The sequence below is a fragment of the Pangasianodon hypophthalmus genome, chromosome 30 (genome assembly GCF_027358585.1).
Source record: "Pangasianodon hypophthalmus isolate fPanHyp1 chromosome 30, fPanHyp1.pri, whole genome shotgun sequence".
Classification (NCBI taxonomy): domain Eukaryota; kingdom Metazoa; phylum Chordata; class Actinopteri; order Siluriformes; family Pangasiidae; genus Pangasianodon; species Pangasianodon hypophthalmus.
The window spans coordinates 9,476,127-9,490,885 of NC_069739.1; the positions used below are offsets into that span (position 1 = coordinate 9,476,127).

The 14,759-nt window shown below is 38.5% G+C and overlaps 1 protein-coding gene across 2 annotated transcripts in view; it reads right to left on the reverse strand.

The window, feature by feature from the left end:
- Positions 1-4,487: 4,487 nt before the first annotated feature.
- The window catches only part of usta (uronyl 2-sulfotransferase a), an 80,064-nt gene continuing 69,792 nt past the window's right edge, over positions 4,488-14,759 (reverse strand). The window contains exons 5-7 of one of the 2 annotated variants that reach the window (XM_026917799.3): positions 12,619-12,716; positions 12,075-12,232; positions 4,488-10,440 (exon numbers count right to left, since the gene is read on the reverse strand). In XM_026917799.3, coding sequence (XP_026773600.1) covers positions 10,139-10,440; positions 12,075-12,232; positions 12,619-12,716 — 558 coding nt within the window. In that variant the 3' untranslated portion in view covers positions 4,488-10,138. The remainder of the gene's footprint in view (positions 10,441-12,074; positions 12,233-12,618; positions 12,717-14,759) is intronic. The other variant, XM_026917798.3, reaches the window with a different exon arrangement.

Sequence of the window (14,759 nt, forward strand, 5' to 3'; positions counted from 1 at the left end):
GTCTTTGTGCTGTCGGTGCAGATGCAATGGCATTAGTAGCAGCTGGGTATGACACTACTGTAGTATGGTAATATGCTTAGTAGAAGTGTGTTTTGTTTTTATTTTTTAAATCCCTATAGCCTCTCCAACGCAAATGGGCTTGATTAGGTTTGATAGTTTACATAGTATAATCGCATTATTATAATTAAAATTATAGCAATGTTTCTGAGATGGAGAAAAAATCCAGGAGAGACTGGAGTCAATAATTACACCAAGGTGATATTATCGCCATTCATCATGTAACTGAAGTCCAACAACAGTTACTATATAATCACAAAGCTTCGAGTTGTCTGTGGCCCCAGCACATTCACTGTCTGTGAATTAAGTAGGAGGAAGTTATTCAGCATCCAGCGTCTGATGTCTTTTACACATTCATCAACTTTATGAAGCTGGTATCTGCTGTGGGTCGTTAGCACAGCAGTGGAAGGTAATACCATGTACCGAGATGTAGCATACATACAGAAAAAAGTAGTGGCCCCAGAACAGAACCTTGTGGAACACCAAAGATAAGTCACCATTAAAATTTATGAACTGGTAACAGTTAGTCAGATAAGACCTGAGCCAGGAATTAAGGTGAAAAACTGCTATATCTTTTTAGGCATTCTTTCCAGGGTACATGTTCGAGAAGAAAGGAAGATGTGCCACCCTTTTGACATGTCTTACTAATGAAAGAAAGAAACCCCTTGTTTCTCTTCTCTTTCACACTTGTACAGAATAATTGAGGCCACACCCAGGACCGATTCATGGATCATTTAAAGGGACCATAATCGTGGGATTTCTTTGAAGGAATTCTTCAATGTGAATCAGTTGCTCAATTCTATATGTCAGTTTTGTGCATGCATGTTTTCAAAGTGGTAGGTACTAGGTTCATCTTGTCATCTAAAACATTTGTCTTGAAGCTGTGCACTGTAGATATCATCTTATTATCATCTATAAGAAGCTATAAAAGATCTAGTTTGTTTGTTGGCACACATTGCAGTCCATCTGTGTTGGGAGTGTTATGCTAAATCCACCATTTGCAGCTTCAATCTGTTAGCCGACTGTTCTCCTGCCCACAGTTTCCATCACCTCAGTTCTCAAAGAGAAAGGAGACACACTGCCACATAAGCTGAACAAGTCAGGGAACTCTGACCTGGTCGTCAAGCATGGCATGTGCGTACTGTATATTTTGGAGCGAGGCATCGCTGAAAGCCCTTTCCACTAACCTCCATGTACAGGGGGGTACAGCAGGTCGTGATGAAGTGTGCTCTTCTTCATCCCCATCTAGCTCTGATGTGTCTCGATGCCTTCGGTGCCCACGAAGGTAAGCCAGGATTCAGTGCTGTATTGTGATCATTTCTGTTACACTCACATTTCAGAGCGGCTTTATATTGCACACTTCTTTGGAAGCCGTCCCGTACTGGGAACCACAGTCGGGGAAATTTTAGTTGTGTGTGTAACACACATCCTGAGGTTGCTGTGCTTCTTTGGAAGTTTCTCACTCAAGAAGCTATTATTACTTGGTAGATTAAAACTTGGGTTATTTCTTATTTTTGCTTGATGACAGATAAGTGAAATAGAGTAAGGAGGATAGAAGTATGCCTCGTTGGAATTTAAACACTGAGAAAGCTTTATTGTTTGTGAAGTCTAAGGTAGTTTCTCTACTCTGGGGTCAATGCCATGGGTAGTCGTCAAGTAGGCCATCAAGTTCTCTTAGCTTCAGACTGACTTTATTCGAAATCCTAGGGAAACTGTTTAGCTTTTTAAAGAGTGTGCTTTTAATGACCTGTACTTCTATTTACTTGTACACCCATGTACTTTTTGCATATTTTTGAGTGATTCCTTGTAGCAGCATACGCTGATGTAAAAATGCGGTTGTAAAAAAGAGTTTGCCAAATCATACACACTTACTGACAGCTTAATTGCACCGTTTACAAATTGAGCATAAACTGTTATTAGCTCTTCATATGAGATTCAAGACGCTTAAGGTGAAGCAATAACCATGTAGTTACTACAAGTTAAACAATGGTTTTCAATACAATCAAGATTCAAAGTTAAACATTAACATGAACCACAAAAAACGTATAAACTATTAATCTAAAATCTGTACTAGATTTAAAACACCTACAGACATTTCCTTCAGGACTACAGCAGACTGAGTGGACACAATAAAAGTATGACTGCTGAAGGTTATTAATTTCCTGACTACATGCCAGAGGTAATGTTGAGAGCTGTCAAATCAGAAGGGAGTGCTAATTCACATGAGCGAAAAACAGAACACCAGTGCCTCTGGGATTGTGGCAACCTTCACCTAGATCAAGTGTCCAGTCTTGTCTACAAAGAGTTAATAGTTAGGTCCAAAGGTTTTTATGGCACGTGTTCTCTTGCTTGGTTTTAATGAAATCTTGAAGCCATACTAGCCCATTTTGGATAAGACTGGACACCCCTGATCATTGCTGCACCTCAGACCACTTGGCTGAATGAATGCTGGCTGAATGCTCAGCACCTGTCAGTGTCAGTAGTATTGACAAGAGCATGTGCATGTGCCCTGAAGTATTGGTCCAAGGCACGCTTTCTCAGTCAAAGCATGCCCTTGGGTGTAAAAAAAAATAGTAACAAGGTTGACAGCATATGGAAAAAACAAAAAGTGGAAGGAAGGTGGAAAAATGTGACCTGACATCAGCATATCAAGGTCCTACACATTCTAATACGGAGCAGCAACATAATGGTGGTGTTTTACGTCAACCACCACGGAGGCACAAAAAGAAAGGCAAAGTTGAGGTGGGCAAAGAATCTCTGGACGTGTGTAGCTTCCAGTCTCTAAGAGCTGCCTATGCTCTGGGCAACTGTGATCATACAATAGATGTGCTGTCTCAATGCAAGCCTGTGCCAGCACATTGGAAAATTCTCAAGGATGTGGTTCAGCTAATTCGGAACATCGACATGCAGAGTAGAAATTGATCTGTTTGTGAACAGATAGAGTGCTCAGTGTTCAGTGTGGTTCACGGACAGGGCAGAGAACAAGGCTTCAGGCCAGAATGTGTCGGCGTACCACTGGCAAACGTGTATATGTACGTAGCAGCATTGTCTGGTCACCAGGGACACACTTTCCATTGGGTGTGCAAATTAGTGTATTACGTTTTTAGTAAATCTGCCTAACATTTTCAAACACTATAACACTGCAATGACAGTACAGGTATTTCATTATTTGGCTAGGAAAACTTTGAGAATAGTTTTTAAAATGCATTACTAAAGTAGTAGTCATTCTAGACTTTCAGGAGTTTATAACATGTGGATAGTTTATATATTTGATTTTTTTTCTCTTATTTTACTTAGAATATTAGTGGGGTAGTACAATGGCACAGCATTACACAGTAATGTTGTTGACTCGTAGCTCCAGGGTCCCTGGTTCAATCCAAAACTCGAGTTACTGTCTGTGTGGAGTTTTGCATGTTCGCCCCGTGGTTGAATGAGTACCCTCTGGGTTCTCTGGTTTCCTCCCACTGTCCAAAACATGCAGGGTTGGCTATGCTAAAATGCCCTTAGGTGTGACTGTGAATGTGTATGCATAGTGCTCTGAGATGGACTGACATCCCATCTGGGATGAATTCTCCCAGTTTGCACCCAGTGTTGCCGGAGTTGTCTCCAGATCCAAGATAAAGTTCATTCATGTTAAAAATTCATGAACATGAATGAATGAATAAATATTAGCGTCTGATTTTTTTCTGAGTAGAGCATCTCTAGATGTGCGGGTCAGTAAGGCACTGAAGCTCTGTTTTCATTTGTTGGAATGGAGTTTTCCTTGCTTTTAAATTGTGTACACATACACACAGCTCAGTGTTGTCTGTCTCAAATGTCTCCTCTTTCACTGAATTAGCTGTATTATCAGGGACAAACTCATCATTTAGAAATCAGTCCAATGCCGATTTAAATGGAAATTTGGAGAAAAGAGTAAATATTTTCCATCTTAGTTGGTGCAAAACAGGCCAAGAGCTTCAGTGCCTTTCATTCTCTGTCTGAGAGAGAGGAGGAGTTAATGTCTGTCCTGCCAGCACTTTCTGAAAGCTTCTCAGACCCAGAAAACAACATCAGCACAGTTTGTCTCTTTAACTCAGATTAAAAATCCACAAGGTCCCACTTGTGGAGTCTATGAATTTGGAATTGGTTCCTTAGAGAGAAGCTGGATGTCTGGATTCTTAAATTGGTGTCTAAATAAAAGGGCTAAAAAGATCAGTCAAGTAATGAGAGTAGCAATGTAAGCAACCTCTGGATATTTCTCTGTGTTGGAAATATGCTCAAGAATAAAAAGTATAATATAATGCAATCAAAATGTCTAAACTTGAAGTTTGTCATGCATGAGTTGAAAATTTTAAGCCACATTCAGTGTTTTAGAAAAAGTAGACATGGCTGTGCCTGAATTGTGAACAGCAAAAAAAAAAAAAGAAAAAAAAAAAAAGAAAAAAAAAAGATCAGGTTTTGGGTTTTTCTGCCTAAATGTTTTATTTACTTTTTAACCTTGCTATCTAAGCTATGGAGCCCATTTCTACAAATGCAGTGGTAAGACAATCTGCCTAAAGATGTCTAAAACCTTGCTAGCTAAGTGTGCTTTTCTCACATGGTAAATGTCTTGTGTTGATCAAGATGTTGTATAGCTGTAGCAAAATGGATATAAACCTAATCATTTCAGTTTGTAACCAGATACTGGCAGTGATGTAAATTTTCAATTTAGGGAGTACATGTGTTTGAGACGCATGCTAACAATAAAAAACATAATTTCCAGTTTGCCAGGAAAGCTGGTAGTTTTAGAACTATATATTGTATTAAAAAAGAAAAAAAAATTAGTCAAATTTCTAATTTACCTTACAGGGAGCAGTTTACAATAACATATTGCTCCTGTAAAGCTCATGTCCTATACACACAAATGGGGAAGAAAGGACCACATGAAGGCTGAACCATACATCTGACAAAAATAAATAAATAAATAAATCCTGCTTTCATGTCTATTCCCACATAAAGACAGACAGTTGATCCAGAGAGGGACAGACAGCAACCTGAGCCGGGACACTTACCATCAGAGGCGCATGATTTAAACTTGCTAAAGCAAACCACAGACCATAATTGGACTAACTCTTAGGACACTGTGTATATGTGTGTGACTGTATGTATGTGAGCAAGAGAGTTGTCTCTGTTACACTAAGGCTACAGCCTAAAATAGAGCACAGTTGCTTGGGCAGAGTGAAGGCAACAGTGTTTGAATCCTTTGAGTTAATTCAAGGCATGAAGGAAACAACGGTTGTAACTGAGTTTTATGTCTTCTATTATTCCATTTACACACTATAAAAGTTAAGGGTTTTGCTATAAAAGTCATTGAATTAAGCTCTTTTCTACCTCCTGCAAAACAACTTACCTCAAGTGACCAGAGTGAAGAAGAAAGCGTCTCATTGTACAACAGCGCCCTCAGATGTTCACTTCAATGCCCAAAATGAAAGCAAATCTAATCAATTAATCGAAAAAGCCGTTGCTCACCTCACCATTTCCAAGCTAAGCTCTTCATTTTCTGTTATACAATGGCTTTGCACCAAACATTATTTTGCTCGGGTTCATCAGTGTTTCCACATAACTGTGCATTTCTGATTCTGAAAAAAAAAATGTATGTCATCTGTGGACACTCTCTAATCCTAGTAATTTAAGTAAATTAAGCTTCAATATACACTATATGGCCAAAAGTATGTGGACACCTGACCATCATGCCCGTATGTGGTTCTTCACCAAACTGTTGCCACAAAGTTTTAACCACGAAACTGTCTAGAATGTCTTTGTATGCTGTAGTGTTAAAATTTCCCCAAACTGGAACTAAGAGGCTCAAACTTGTTCCAGCATGACGATGCCCCTGTGCACAAAGCGAGCTCCATGAAGACATGGTGTGTGAAGGTTGGAGTGGAAGAACTCGAGTGTCCTGCACAGAGCCCTGACCTCAACCCCACTGAACACCTTTGGGATGAACTGGAACACCGACTGAACAACAGACCTCCTCACCAACATCAGTGTCTGACCTCACTAATGCTCCTGTAGCTGAATGAACACAAATTCCACCAGCCACACTCCAAATGGAAAGCCTTCCCAGAAGAGTGGAGGCTGTTATCACAGCAAAGAGGGAATAAATCTGGAATGGGATGTTCAACAAGCACATCTGAGTGTGAGTGTCAGCCATTGGGGCTCTGGATTATTGATCAGATTGTGAGTTTGAATCCTAGTATTGCCAAATTACCAAATTTGGGCCCTTTCTGCCAAATGAATAAAAGTATAAAATTCATAATGTGAATCTTCAAGGACATTACCTCACCTGGATACATGGTCCTTGCTGCTAAAAGCAAGTGCATTTCTATGGAGAAATCTGCCATTCATTCAGTCTTCGACTTCCCCTCACACCTCAGAAGTGAGTACTGCCGACACGCCGCAAATGGCTGCTTGACTAGTATGAAATGTATTTATAGTTTTATAAACAGCATAGCTTCAGCTGCCATATTTGCTCTATTCAAAATGAAATGACTTCAGAGTATAATTCCATACAACACAATAATATATATAACTCCAAAAGTACATTCCTTCCAGGGTTTGCGTCTGAAGTCTGCAGTCATGTTGACTCGATTCCTCCAGACAACAGAGATTCAGCCTCGAGCCAAAGAATTTTGTTTCCCACAAGGGGAAATGATGAATGCAAGACCTCTTAAAAAAAAAATCAGACTGAAACACAGAGCAGCTCTCAGCTATGTTCAACAAAGGCAATACACACTTCCTCATAACTTAATACTTGGGGTTGTACATCATGGAAAAGAAAGTCAGCAGTATTTCTTAAAAAGACATTTTATTTTGGAAGCTGTGCCAGAAAATAGATTTTATACATTTACATTACCATTTTGACATTTCGAAGAGTGGTGAATTTAGCTGCTCAGTCTTTTAACGGATCAGATGTTGATTACAAATCCTCGGTTTTTGCCAGCTATTAAATGCCAAATGGAATTCCACTCTGTTTTCCTGAGAATTGTATATAGAATGCATTTACACAATTAATACTGTAGAATAAATTAATCCATAATACACTTTAATACTACATACAATACATACACATTAATACCTGACTGGCAGGATTAGGATCATCGAATATCATACTGTAAGTGTTGGGCAAATTCTTTTGAAAATGTTAGGATATTTTTCTTTAAGACGTAGTGTCCTTTTGTAATTTTTGGGGTGCTTTTAGAAAACACTCCTTGTGGAAAGTGTATAAACGCACTACACTTAGGCTGTGTTCCAATGCTGCGTTGTCGACTTCCCCTGCAACTGAGTCCCATTTTAAAGGGCCAGTTCCAGGTACTCAAATGAAGCCCTTGCAGGCCAGAGGGATCAAGTCAACACCACTCAGATTTCAGGAACAGAATTTTCTTCACGAGGCATTTTGTCACGATGCAATTTCCTTCCCTAAAACAGCAAATCATAAAGGATAAAGCTGTTTAAGAACAGAAACAGGTGCAACAATGAATCTGCTATCTTCAAGCTAGGACATGTGTCTAGTCAGCAGCCTAAATTAGCTTGTTATCTAATTAGCAAATCATGACTTACATGACTGTGTGCACTGGCATAATGAAAGTTCCAAAGGAAAAACAAAATGATTGTACAAATGACCTGCAATTAAGCTTGAAATTCCTGCTCACGCTCCTCCCTATATGCCACCTGTGTGATAGACACTAACGAGTGATGAGGGGAAGTCGACAAGGTCAAGCTGAACGGAATACATCAAACGAGCTTAATGTGATAACGTTACACATGGGAACATCTTTAAGCCCATATATGGACTGAACAAATGTTTCTGAACAGTTTTATCACAACCTGTTTTTCTGAAACATTCTGTCAAGTTAGCTTATGTTAGCCATCTAGCTGGCATTAACGGTGACGATTATACGCATGAATATGAGTTCAAATACAAATCCGGGCTTAGCTCATGTCAGCTAGCTGGATAATGTTAGCAGAATTTCGGTCAGGTTAGCTATATATAGCTATATATGGAATCATGACACACCCACATTTCCGTATGTGCACTCGAAGACCCCGCCTTCTCTGGTCCGCGATCAGCAGACAGACTTTATTGCCTCATACTCAGTCTAAACGGCAAACTGCATTGTCTTTAATGTCTTGAAGTGATTGCTTAGAAAATTAAGCTTAGAACAAACATTCGGCACTGCAGCTTCTATAATATTATCAAATTTATAATAAATTCTTGTTACCCACGAAAGTATTGCTATTACTGCTTGCATTTAAAGTATTTGTATAAATCATGCATTACTAGACAGTAGCTGAACTGTAATATTAGCCAATTTGTGAAAATAATAGCCCACAAGACTTCCACTTTAGCCCACAACTTCTTCTACTTAGGCTTCTGTAGAATAAATGCCATTTCACTACTGTCCTATTGAGTTCTCTATTCTGATTGGTCAGAAGGTGTTGATTAATTTTCTATAACAGCAGCTCTGAGAGTAGTGCTGCAAGGCACATCACAGGTTTATATTAATGCGCTCATTCTAATATCCTTTCTATAGTAACTATAGTTATCGTTTCTATAGTAACAACTAAACAGCTTCCACAGGGACTTCTACGGCACTCCAAAGAAAACAAACAACATGGTGATGTTTTCTGTTAGGAGACGTGTATTTAGCATTTTTTAAGGAGTCTCCAGTGTCAGTGCTTTGTAAAGCTGTAACTTTAAAGTTTTCCATCTTCAGGACTTTCTGCTTTGACTGCTCTTAGCTGTTATGATGTAAATGATAGCAGGTATTAACTTGTTTTATGGACATTCCACATTAAATATAACTCTAAATGCTAAAAAACAAAGTATGACATTGTTTTTTAATAAATAAAAAAAATGATCGCTGGATCTTGTGAAAAACCTCGGAGTGGTAACAGTCCTCTGTTTCACATCACACCACCTTCTATTTTATTCTTCACGTGTTTTCTATCAAAAGTGTAATTTCTGATTATGAAGTACGATTGGCTGATTTCCAATACAATACATGATATATGATGTCATTTGGTTGCTTATATTATCGAATGATTACGTGTTTGCTTTTTCGCACATTGCATACATCCTGAGTGTACAGAAGGCACTGCTTTGGTCTGAGTTGGCATCGTCGGTCAAAGTCTGGGCTATTTCTGTTTACTGATGGTTAACAGTCCTGGTAAATAATAAAAAAATATCAGATGTCTGTTGGTTATTGCATTATTGCATTTAGTGTTGTAGTTTTAGGCTTTTTCAAAACATCTCCTCATGGCAATACCATGGCATGATTTGTCCATTTTTTACATTTATTAGGAATTTGTAATAAAGGCACTAAAAAAAAAAGGTTTCCTGAGGTACAACTTGTGCGCCCTAAAATTGAGAGTATTGTATATGAGCTTCATACATAAAACTGATCCTAAGTAGTGCTCTGCTACTCCTCCACCCCCAAACTCCCAAACTCCCAAGATAGCACACACACTTTATCATGGACTTAACTCACACTTGAGGTGTGGACATAAATACGGGGAAAAAAAGAGCAACAGTTGCTTAACAAATTGATTGGTTTTTTTGCATTGTCCTCATGTAGAGAGGAATGTAGGGCTCTGCGTGTGCAGTGTAAGGTGTGTTTGGTTTAGGGATGGTGTGGATCTGAAATCAAACACAGATCTTTTCATCTCTCTGTCCATTTCCTCCACCATGATAATGATTGTAAATATTCTTTCATTTATTCTCTCCCCAAATCTTAAACCAAATGACTGAACAAATGACTGAAACTTTTTTTGAGTCCTTTTTCATTTTTTTAAACAAAGCAAAAAGCATTCTTAATACAAAAAAAGACAAAAGATAAATTCATTTGTACATTGTCTTTTGTCTTGTATTTTTGAATATATTAAATTAGGCCCATCCATGCACTTTAGCTGTCCTGGTGGATTTTTAACGACCCCGTTAAAAATACGGGTATCACGTGATCATCTACACACGCGCACACACACTCACACACACACACAAAGTGCTCTTGGGAATGCTATCTCCTCTTGAATCCTGGAAGTTATCAAATCTCTGTGCCGACATTCAAGGCTGCACCAACCAGTTGTTGGCATCTTCCAGGGCAGTATCGTCCTCCTCATCTTCGTCGTCCTCGTCCAGTGGGTCGTTGGTTCGTAGAGCCAGCTCCCGCAGAAAGTCAGGCTCTCGCGCCGACGTCGGATGTGTCGACTTGAGGCCAATTTTCTTCTTGACCAGGTGGAACTGGTCGCGGACGAAGTTGTAGAAGTCGTACTCGTACCTCATGCGGCGGTACAGCACCTGCAAGGCCTCCAGCGTGGGCATGTGCTTCTTCACTGTGCCTGTTAGGTTACCCACCTTCCAAAAAGCTGTTGGAGGCAGACACAGGGCAGATTGACAAAATTTAACAATGTACAAAATACAATCAATTACAAAATACAATCCTCCAGTTACAGTTAATGCCCAAATCTCACTCTTGCTTCTGTAGACTTGTACCTAAGAACTGCTTCTGTAATCAGAAAGTACTACTCAGAAGTTACACAAAAGTTGTAGTTTGCCAGAAACAGAAGTATGTCTTAGTTACACGCAATTCTGACTTTGGCCTTAAGCCCATGTTCTTGCATGATTTTGGCTCGAGTGAAACTTTATTAGGCTTGTGAGATATAACGATTTTATCATCCGTACATGATATCACACTGCCACGATATCCAGTGACATTTACTCAAACTGAATATTATATTATATTATATTATATTATACTATATTATATTATATTATATTATATTAACAGACATGCCAACATTTGCATATTTGACAGAGGAGCTCCACAATTTAACACACTCTATAAGTTGCCACTCACAAATGAACCAAAAAAGAAGCCTCTTTCTCCCGAGTAAAAAATGGGAGATGAGCCAATCGACACATGACTATGTAATGATCCATATCCATGGTTTAAACTTTCTGATATTTGTACAAGTATTATAGTGAAAATGTGCTGTTATGTTTTTTTTTTGTTTTTTTTTAACTGTGTACTGCACATGGACACCTCAGTGAAAATGTGTGTTTTGTTAGCAACAAGTTGGCCAGCTAACATTAGTGATCATGAGTTTATTTATTTCTCAAAACAGCGAACTGTACGATCAGTGTTACACATTTAAACAACTAGAACTATAGTTTGTAGTATACAATATCTACAGTCGGGTCCATAAGTATTTATGCAATAGTTTTGTTAAACCCCTTGAATTAAAACTGAAAGTCTACAATTCAATCACATGTTGATTGCTTCATTTCAAATCCACTGTGGTGGTGTACAGAGGTGTAACTACAAAAACCGTCACTGTCACTGTCCAAATACTTACTGACCCGACTGTAGTCGAGAAGTGATATTTAATACTGACGGCGTGAGCAGCCATGCTCATGTCATATCCTGATCTTACTATATAACTATAACAAGCTCCAATACAGTAACTCTAACTCCTCAGTGCTGTATCCGAAATGTCTGAATTGTTGCATTTCTAAATATTTTTGCACCCTTATGTGCAGGTACACAAAACATGCGCAGTCATGCAATGTAAGTGAATGTTTAGATGGTAGGTACGTGTTCTTGGCACGGGTCGACATCACACCATTCCAGACTGTTCTTATTTTTACTCTAGATGCATTTATGTGTAAATTATGTATAAAGTATGGCCTTAAATGTTTCCATTTTATTTATTTATTTATTTTATTATTTCACTTTATTAATATCAGTCACTTGAATCACTTACTGATCACATTTCAAATGTTCCTAATATTTTATCATTTGTTAAAGTCCTAACAGTACTGAAATATCATGGATGGTCATGTTATAGTTATGTTATATGCCACAAATGACCTGAGGCATTATTGAGTTACCAAATAAACCAACGGCTACCAAATGTTACCAAATAATCACAATTATTCATTTTTTTTTATGATTACAGGCTTCACAGACAGTGTTAAAAAGATTGGTCTTGGTATGTACCTGGGCTGTGGTAGATGGTCAGCACATCGCTGAAGTAGTGAGGTAGCAGTCTCTCAAGCAGGAGCAGCACATCCTCCAGCTCCTCCAAAATCCCCACTAGGAGGAAGTTCTCCACGGCGTTCTGTTTGGCCCTCTCTAGTGCCCACTCACCCGGCTCCCTGTCTCACACACACACACACACACACACATACACCACACATGACATATCTTTATAACTTAGAACAATTCAGATTAGATTTTGCCTTATAAGTCAGATAAGATTCAGATTAGACTTCAGATTTATAACTGCCTGCTGCTGCACTGGATAAAGGACTGGATACCTTGTTTGTGGAAGGAAGCTACCTTTTTTTTTTTTTTTTTTTTTTAAATCTTTTAAACTTTGTCTTGACTGGTTGCATGCTGGTGGTCCTCATGTGTCTCCATCTTTATGTGCATGTACATTGTATACAACCTGAAACACCTATTCTAACTCATTATCAGTGGTTGCGCTATGTCGCGCTGTGTCGCGCTGTGTCGCACTGGCCGTGTGTAGGGATTGCTCTACCTGCACTGAGGGTGCTGACCACAGAAATACGGCACAATGTAGAAAAGGCGAGGATTTGAGCACTCGGGGAAGTTCTCCAGGATACACACGTTAATGTCCTGCAGAGAGAGTGAGGTGACACAGTCACACACAGACACAGAGTGAGACTAATGAAGCTAACACGGATACAAACATCATTAAAATACAGAGTATGAACACACAACTCAGACATTTGAGGTCCTGTGGGCTCCCAAACCTGCAGGGGGTGGATAATTAATAATTAGCCAAGAAGAAGATGAGGAAAGGATATAAGAGCAACTTCTGTTACACACGGTGCCTGAGAGAGTCTGCAATGAAATGTATAATCAAATAAATCAAATAAACAAATACAGAAATCCTAGATTTACCACTGATAAGGTAAAGAAATCTTGCCTTACACAGCTTCATAAAAATAAAGAAATAAAAAGTAATTATAGTATGTGGTCAGAAGGGGGCGCCACTCTCTCACACACACTCAAACACACTCCTCAAGGAATTCAGAGGAAGTCATTCATAAGAGGGCTGACTTATCTTTCATCAACACAAACAATACAAAACACAATGACTTCCTGCAAGAGTCTAACTCCCTCTGACTTGTATGACAAACACCGTTGCATCTTCTGGAGACAACAATCACTTACATCTGATTTAAAGAATTTAACATAATTAAGAGCTTTCATCATGATCAAGGCTAGTAGTTATTATAATTACACGCAGGCAATATGGTGATGTGGTTTACAGTAAAATTTTATTCAATGGCACTCTGAGACCATATTATGTTTGCTTTCTGAAGCTCATGATGTGAAGTGTTCTTAAAAACACATCCAGCTCTTCAGCAGACGTCTGAGGTTTTCCACAAATGCATAATTCAAAAACCCTTATGATTATACAGAGTTCTTCTTCAAGTCGCTGTTAAAATATCTGTACTTGGAAAAAATGTTAATTTTAATAAATTTTGAAATTCAATTGTAGGTTGTAATTGTAAGATAAATAGAACCCAACATACCTACTTATAAGTTTTTCTAACAGGATGATAGACATCAGCAGATTCAATTCTCTGTTTCTGAGAATAAAACTTACTCTTAGCTTTTAGCAGCTTGTCAAAAACGTTCTTTCTTCTGAATTTCACTTCGTGTGTTTTCTTCTTTACAAACCATAAACTGTTAAACATTTTAAAATTGTGTAGAATTCTGAATGTCATTATTTATAATAATACTATTTCTGAGCTTTTAAATATATTAAAAATACAGTAAGTGTGCATAGGGCAACATTACCACCTACGCTTTAACCTTGAAACATTTATAAAGGGTTACTCCAGAAGGCATCACCTATCACAAACACTGCTTCTGTTAACTTCCATGGCAAGCTGATAGATTTCTGTTGACATACAGCTGGTTTTGTGGTTATTGTTGTTGATGAAATTTTCCAGGTCGGCTTACGTTAGAATTTCATGTTACCAGACTGTGTGACCATTTATACCTCATCACTCCATGCACCTTGTATCTGGACATTTACTCTTGAGGGATACGCTAGGGAGAAATTGTTTCCCTGATGTTCCACACTCACAGATGGCCACGATTGCCTAGTGTTGCTGTGATTGACAGGTGAGTGAGTGATGTCATTCCTCCCACCCAGAGAGCACGGGAAATTCTGCTTTCTTGATTCAAACTTGTCAGGATTTAAACTTGAGATCTCTGGACAACAGGGCAAACACTTTCCTGTTGGAAATGCTTTTAGTTGATCATTGATTGTTTTATTCCTTACATGGCATTGCTACAGAGATTCACAAAAAATCTTAAAAATAGTGAAACAAAAGTCCTATGTAACAGTGTTGTACAGCAGATTTTTGTCAATGTTATTACCAGTTCAGAGTTTAAAGAGATACTCCAGAGCAACATTTGGAGTTCATTTATTTTTTTTTTATTAACTGAACTGACATTTTATAACTGCATTATACCAGATCATCACCATTATGTGATTCTGACATACCAGAAGGACACTGAGCTACAAAGATGATGGAAAAATGCATCATTTGTCTCAGGCAGTCTGTCAACTTTATGTCTGCTGTCTTTATGTCTGCTGATGTCTGTTGGAAATGTCTTTGTAAATGTTTATGTAGGGTT